This window comes from Spermophilus citellus (genome assembly GCF_964194105.1).
Source record: "Spermophilus citellus genome assembly, chromosome: 3".
Classification (NCBI taxonomy): Eukaryota; Metazoa; Chordata; class Mammalia; order Rodentia; family Sciuridae; genus Spermophilus; species Spermophilus citellus.
The window spans coordinates 125264086-125271807 of record NC_138184.1 but is presented as its reverse complement, the minus strand read 5'-3'; the positions used below and the strand labels follow the sequence as shown (position 1 = coordinate 125271807).

The 7722-nt window shown below is 45.8% G+C and overlaps 1 protein-coding gene and 1 pseudogene across 3 annotated transcripts; one reads left to right on the top strand and one right to left on the bottom strand.

Moving 5' to 3' along the window:
* Nucleotides 1-731: 731 nt before the first annotated feature.
* Nucleotides 732-4347, bottom strand: LOC308645508 (tubulin beta-4B chain-like; the record flags this gene model as incomplete). Of its 2 annotated transcripts, XM_081287703.1 has the most annotated exons (5): nucleotides 732-1171; nucleotides 1778-1869; nucleotides 3011-3121; nucleotides 3461-3569; nucleotides 4291-4347. In XM_081287703.1, 5 exons carry the CDS (start codon nucleotides 4345-4347, stop codon nucleotides 806-808), a joined length of 735 nt encoding a protein of 244 aa, XP_081143829.1. In that variant the 3' UTR covers nucleotides 732-805. The 2 variants fall into 2 exon arrangements, with proteins under 2 accessions (XP_081143829.1, XP_081143828.1); XM_081287702.1 differs by having other exon boundaries at nucleotides 732-1869.
* Nucleotides 4348-5380: 1033 nt separating this feature from the next.
* Nucleotides 5381-7310, top strand: LOC308643426 (trifunctional enzyme subunit alpha, mitochondrial-like; annotated as a pseudogene). The gene is made up of 2 exons: nucleotides 5381-5417; nucleotides 5519-7310. The product of its transcript is annotated as a trifunctional enzyme subunit alpha, mitochondrial-like (transcript).
* Nucleotides 7311-7722: the final 412 nt, after the last annotated feature.

The window sequence follows — 7722 nt, the reverse complement described above, 5'->3', positions numbered from 1 at the left end:
ATTACCATCACACCCTACAGCTTCAGAATCTCCCTCCCTTACAGCATACCTCAGTTCACCTGCCTTCCCAGCTTCCTATCCTCTCAAAAATGGGATCCTAGTCAATCAGGAATAATGACATATTGAAAGCAGCCTCTGGTTTTAATAGCTAGAAAGATGTTATTTTTTTAAAAAAAATGTTAAATTGTTAGTTTCTATCACTGTCCTAAATTCCTGCCATAATTTTCAAACAAATTTTAGGTAGAACTCTGTCATGTCCCTGGCTGCTTTTTTAGAACATCTACAATTTATAGTATATGGTTTATCTGATGGGTAAAGTGGTGCTTGTTTTTATTTGTATTTATTACATTGTTCAAAGGGAAGTAGATAAATAGAAGTCCTTACCTAAGGCCTTGATTCCATAGACTCACAGTGATTCTCGAATGGCATGGTTCCCCAATAACTTTTGAGAATTATCTTTATTTTAATACTTTGGGAAAGAGAAGATTAAAAAACAAAACCATGCACTTGCATCTCTTTACTAAAGGAACAAGAATACTTCTCAAAGCATTGAAGCAGAAAACCTATACTGCTGAAAGATGAAATCCTAAAACTTCTATCTCAGGAAGAGTGAGAACAAAAATGGGGAGAGTGTGGACCACATGAATTATTAGTATAGATTGTTGAAGAAACAATACAGTCATACTGAGGGGAGATCCACATTCTCATCAACAGTGAACTTGTGACAGACCCACCTGAGAAGCTTAAGTTTCCAAGCAGAAAGGCGCAGGAGGATCAGAATTTTACCAAGGAAATTGAAAAGTTCCTAAACTGCTGCCTCCTCTTCTTCCTCCTCCTCAAACTCTCCCAGTTCCTCGGTGGTGGCCTCCTGATACTGCTGGTACTCGGAGACCAGGTCATTCAGGTTACTCTCGGCCTGGGTGAACTCCATCTCGTCCATGCCCTCCCCTGTGTACCAGTGCAGGAAGGCCTTGCGCCGGAACATAGCCGTGAACTGCTCAGAGATGCGCTTGAAGAGCTCCTGGATGGCGGTGTTGTTGCCGATGAAGGTGGCTGACATCTTGAGGCCCCGCGGTGGGATGTCACACATGGCCGTCTTCACGTTGTGGGGGATCCAATCCACAAAGTAGCTGCTGTTCCTGTTCTGTACGTTGAACATCTGCTCGTCCACCTCCTTCATGGACATGCGGCCTCGGAAGATGGCAGCCACGGCCAGGTAGCGACCCTGGCGGGGGTCGCACGCAGCCATCATGTTCTTGGAGTCAAACATCTGCTGGGTGAGCTCGGGCACCGTCAGGGCGCGGTACTGCATGCTGCCCCGGCTGGTCAGGGGCGAGAAGCCGGGCATGAAGAAGTGCAGGCGTGGAAAGGGCACCATATTCACGGCCAGCTTGCGCAGGTCTGCGTTCAGCTGGCCCGGGAAGCGCAGGCACGTGGTGACCCCGCTCATGGTGGCCGACACCAGGTGATTGAGGTCTCCGTAAGTGGGGGTGGGCAGTTTCAGGGTGCGGAAATGGATGTCATACAGGGCCTCGTTGTCGATGCAGAAGGTTTCATCTGTGTTTTCTACCAGTTGGTGGACAGAGAGGGTGGCATTGTAGGGCTCCACCACTGTGTCCGACACCTTGGGCGAAGGCATGACGCTGAAGGTGTTCATGATGCGGTCTGGGTACTCCTCTCGGATATTGCTGATGAGCAGGGTGCCCATGCCGGATCCAGTGCCACCCCCCAGTGAGTGGGTCAGCTGGAAGCCCTGGAGACAGTCACAGCTCTCTGCCTCCTTCCTCACCATGTCCAGCACGGAGTCCATCAGCTCGGCTCCCTCTGTGTAGTGGCCCTTGGCCCAGTTATTCCCTGCACCACTGTGGCCTACCAGAGGGAAAGAGAATATTAGACACAAATATACAAGGATTCTGAATGATGTCATTTGCACTGTGGAGAAGGTAGGACTAGGACTGGAAAATAAAACACCCCAAGATAGTGTGGCCATACATTGATAGCTTTCATCTCTCCCAAAATAAATCCTTCCTAGATGCTGGAGGGCAGAAAGTGTCTCATTAAACCTAGAATGATAATCTCTAGGAAACACTATTCTCTTCCAAAATAACTCCTCTCCAGGTGCTGGCCACTGACCCCCGACCCTGAAACTCAAATTCCTGAGTGCCCAGACTGACAAGCTCACCAAATCACCCATGAACTATATAAACCCAGTCCCTTCCTTTGTTCAGTGGCTCATTTTCCACCAGGAAAGTGGGTCCATTCCCATAGGTATAGTCCTGTTCCTGAATAAAAGGCCGATATGACCCATGAATTTGTATCCAGCCCCATCTTTTTGTGCTAACAACTAATCCTAAATAACCTTTTAGAGATGCTTTTGTTTCCTAAGACTGTCTGCACCCTCTCTGTCCACCAACTGGTAGAAAACACAGATGAAACCTTCTGTATCAGTGACCCTCAAAAATGCTGGGAATCATCTTAAAGTAAGAAAAGCAGGGAAGAGAAAATGTTTAACAAAATTCATCTGCTTCTCAAACTAGGGAAAATGGTTCAATACTCTAATGAAGTACAAATAGACAGAAAAAGCACAGGATGATCAGAGGGGCAAGGGGCTCTAAGCAGTTGTCTAAATCTTGCTCACATGTTGTGCTTTTGGCCTTCATTGCCTAACAGTAATTAAGTGAGTTCAACAGATGCTTTGAAGTTACCTGTAGCCTATTGAGCCTCATTAGAAGCTTTTTTTTTTTTTTTTTTTTTTTTTTTTTTTTTTTTTTTTTTTTTTGCTCTTGAGACTTTCCCTTCAGAGGCTGCTGGAATGGATTCTGGCATTAATCCCTGAGCTGTCCAGAGTGACCAGAAAAATGCCCCCACCCCCATAGGCTGGAAGGGATTAGGCCAGGACTGGGGCCATCTGTGGACACAGTCTCTCCTGCACACTGATCACTGAGAACTGTGAAGTGTATGGCTGTTAGGAAGAAAGTGAGTCATGGTCCCATGGACCATGAGGACATACCAAACACAAAGTTGTCTGGCTTGAATATCTGGCCGAATGGTCCCGATCTCACTGAGTCCATTGTTCCTGGTTCTAGGTCCACTAGGATGGCCCGAGGAACATATTTGTTGCCTATAGGAACAAAAGCTGACTTACATTTGTGCTTGACAAAGAATTGTGGGTAGGGTCATAATTCTGTGTAGTTCTCACAGAAGGATTTATTATAGAAGATTCCAATATTTGAGACAAAAGGGAAAAAGAAAAAGAATGCTTAGCCTGCTTAGTCATGTTTAAAAAAAATACAAAAAACAAAAAAAACAAAACAGGACTATTCAGGAACTATAAAGTATATCTTTTTATGCTGGCATTTTATATTAATGTGCAAAAATGCATTTCTTTGTCATTTGTATGCTCCTAGAACATTTCCTCTGTCACCATTCGGAAAGCAAGTTTAATATCCAATATACTCACCAGCTGCTTCATTGTAGTACACATTGATTCTCTCCAGCTGTAAGTTACTATCTCCATGATAACTGCCAGTGGGGTCAATGCCATGTTCATCACTGATGACCTCCCAAAACTGAAAGGAAAAAAAAAATCATGTCCCAGCATCCTGTCACTGGAATGCCTTGGAATGGTGGTCAGACAGTCAAGAATCCTAGACTAAGACCACAGAGCTGTGGCCTGTATTTCTCATATCAGTTTCTTCCTGGTGGCTGGGAAGTCCGAAGAACAGGAGCCATATATGGTCACAGACTGAAGGGCTGGAATGACATTGGAAGAGAAGGGAGCAGCAATACAGATCCTCTTGTAGGAAGCAGTGGACACAGTGGGGCTGTCCCTCCAGGCAGGTTTGAATGTCCCTGAATCCCTACTGATGGATGAGTCCCTGGATGGGTTCTAGCAGGACCAAGGATCAAGTGGCCCCACTCCTGGCACAAACCCCAGGCAGCTTTTACCAGCAAAGGTTGATGCCAGCAATGTACATGTTGGCCTCTGAATCCTAACCCTGGCAGGCAATGGGTGAATGTGGGTAGAGATCATGGGAGGGCATCTGAGTGGCAGGGGAAGAAACTGGCCACCATGAGGAAAAGTGTGTCCCTGGGTAATTTAAAGGGCATTGATTTAAGGTACACATAGCTGCATCACCATATTCACGGTGGCAGGTTGTGTTGCCCTGTGGCCTCACCATGGCACCTGGCAGCTGGTGACCCCAGTTTTCTCCCGACTCCACTCTCATCCTTGGGGCCCCTGGCCCCAGCCTGTGTCACACAGGGTCCACGCCCCAGTAACATGCCCACCTTGGCGCCGATCTGATTGCCGCATCGGCCTGCCTGGATGAGCACAATTTCACGCATGATGACAAAAACAAGTGAAGAAGTGCAGGTGAAGGCCACTTTAGAGCTGGTGAAGGCCCCGACTTGGTTGAGCAGAGACTTGCCTGGGCCAGCGGCTCTGCTTTTATATCCTAGACCCACCCAGCCCTAGTGATGTAATGGTGGGTGGGGAAATGAGAAGTTACAGATGAAAGGGATTTGAGTTGAAGGAGCAAAAATGCCTCTGTATAGCCCAAGGTGATCCCCTCATCATGAATATGAATTCTACTTGCCATATTGATTTGGTCTATATCAGAGGTGGAACTAAAAAATCCAGTTACCCGTGGGGAGTCTCTGGGCTCAGCTGGGTGTCTTGGTTATTCCTACTTTAGGAAGCCAGACCTGGGAGTACCCCCCAGCATGTAGGCAGGTGCCTGGTGCCTCCTTTCAGGCTGGGATTGATCTCCTAGACTGTCTACCCTTTTTCCATTGAACAAACTTCTGGGCCCCCACTGGACAGCTTGTGCCACTGATACCCTTCTCCATGGCATCACCTCCACCTTCAATCACCCCTGCATCCTCTTCCACACTACAGCACAGTGCTTACTAATAAATGAGCTTTTAAGTTACTTGCCCTGTGCTAAACACAGGTTCATCTAGTTCCAAAGACCATGTTTCCTTTCCCAAACAGTAGGTGTGTGAGGTGAAATTGTAAGATGGCCCCAAGGTTCACCCGACCTAGGTGCACACATCTTTTCCCAATTGTTCAATCAAACACTCATCTAGGAACTCCTGTTAAGGATTTTTACAGGTATAATTAAAGTTCCCAATCAGTTGACATCAGGTAGAGAGATTATATGTGCCTTCTCTAATCAAATGAACCCATTTATTTATTTATTTGTTCTGGTACTAGGAGTTGAACCCAGGGGCACTTAACCACTGAGCCATATCCACAGCATTTTTTATCTTTTTATTGTGAGACAGGGTCTCACTAAGTTGCTGACTGAGGCTGATCCTCCTGCCTCAGCCTCTTGAGTTGTCAGGAACACAGGCATGTGCCACTGTGATCGGCCAGATGAGCCCTTTTCAAGCAAAGAATTTTTTTCCAGCTGGTGAGAGAAGAGTGTGTGTATTTTTATCCATAGAAACCTCTTCTGATGGCTTAAAGGATGGGCTACACTGTTGTGGAAGGGGCTATGTGTATACATTTCAGGTATCCCTGAAATCTTTCTGGGGATCCTAATAGAGCAGAAGGCACCCAAAGGCTGCCCAAAATGGTGGATGTACCTGCTGCACTTGACATGATGCTAACTCGTAGAAATATTCGTGCAGACAGAGCAAATAAAATGGGAATTAGCAATTGGTGGAACCCCTAGGACCAGGAGTAAAAAAAAAAAAAAAAAAAAAAAAACTCCAGAAAAATGGACAACTGAATAACTCAAAGAGGTTATAGTTACTTTTGCCATTGGACTAGTTGATAAGAAGCTCTCTCTTAAGAGATACAAGGGATTGGTGGAAAAACCAACAGCATATGCCATGACTGTTCCATTTGTTAGACCACACATTTGCAAAATCATGGAAAAAGGAGTGTGAAAGCAGACCAAAGGCCTTTATCTTGCCCCTCTGAAAATAATTGATGTCATAAAAACTGGACTTGAATGAAGAAGTGATGCTGGTTATCTTACTGAATCACCAGAAATTTGGAAAGTTGGCATTGACTAAAGAATCAAAGGCCTTGTTGGGACTTTATCATGACCAAGTCCTATGCCAGGAAAATAAATTTGGAGCCCCACAGAAGTATGTTAAGCATTTAGCTATTCTTGGTGCAGGGTTCATGGGAGCTTCCATCACCCAATCTCCATGGACAAGGGGCTAAAGACCCTTCTTAAAGGTACTACAATAGCTGGAGTGGGCCAGAGACAGCAACGAGTGTTCAAAGAATTGAACGACAAAGTGAAGAAGAAAGCTATGACATCATTTGAAAGGATTCCATCTTCAGCAACTTGATTGGACAGCTTGATTACCAGGGTTTTGAAAAGGCTGACGTGGTGATTGAAGCTGTTTTTGAGGACCTCGGTGTTAAGCACAAAGTGCTAAAGGAAGTAGCTCACTGTGTCTTTGCCAGTAACTCCTCTGCTCTCCCAATCAATGAAATTGTTGCTGTCAGAAAAAGACCTGAGAAAGTAATTGGCATGCACTACTTCTCTTCTGTGGTCAAGATGCAGCTACTAGAGATCATCACAACCAAGAAAACATCCAAGGAGACAACCACTTGTACTGTAGCAGCTGGTCTTAAGCAGGGGAAGTTCATCGTTGTGATTAAGTATGGATCTGGCTTAAGATTTTAAGGATACAAGACACCTTATATGTCTTATATCCATGATGACCGAAATCATATGAATCCACCAGGAAGGAGTTGACCCTAAGAAGCTGGATTCTCTGACCACAGGCTTTGGCTTTCCTATGGGTGCTTCCACCCTGGCAGATGAAGTTGGTGTGGTTATAGTGAAACATATGGCAGAAGATCAGGGCAAAGCCTTTGGGGAGCGGTTTAGAGGTAGAAGCCTAGAATTGCTGAAACAGATGGTGTCCAGGGCTTCCTGGGTTGCAAGTCTGGGAAGAGCTTTTACATCCATGAGGAGGGCTCGAAGAATAAGAGTTTGAATTCTGACATGAATAAGAATTTTACAAGTCTGAGGCTTCCTGCAAAGCCTGAGGCCTCCTCTGATGAAGATATCCAGTACCATTGGTGACAAGATTTGTGAATGAGGTAGTCATGTGCCTACAGGAAGGGATGTTGCCAAACCTGCAGAGGGAGACATTGGAGCAGTTTTTGGCCTAGGCTACCTCCCTTGTCCCGGATGGTCCTTCTGTTTCATGGATTTATATGATGACCAGAAGATAGTGGACCAGCTCCAGAAGCATGAAGCTGCCTATGGAATACAGTTCATCCCATGCCAGCTGCTCACTGACCTTGCCAACAGCCCAGCAAGAAGTTCTACTAGTGAGCAGCTCCTCCCACCTTGCTCCATCAACGCACTAGCCCAGATGCCAGCAGCTCTGCTTCCACAGTGCCATCTGGGTGTATCAGGAAGCCGAAGGAAGACCAAGTGTGACCCTGAGTTTGCTCCTTAATTAACGTGACTTCAGCTCTGACCATCTCCTTCCTGGTGAAATCTGACTGTGAATGAGAGTTTGTACTTCAAACCAGAAAGTGGGACCCACTATACTGCTTTTACAAACCCTGAAGCCCACATCAGTAGCTAAGAGCCATCTGGAGCCACCTTTTGTTGCCTGTTCCTCCTGGGAAGCTAGCGAGCTAGCAATAGCCAATGGTGGTGACAGCATTTCTGTACTGAGCCCAACACAGGACAACAATAAAAACCAAACTATCACCCTAAAAAAAAAAAAGAAAGG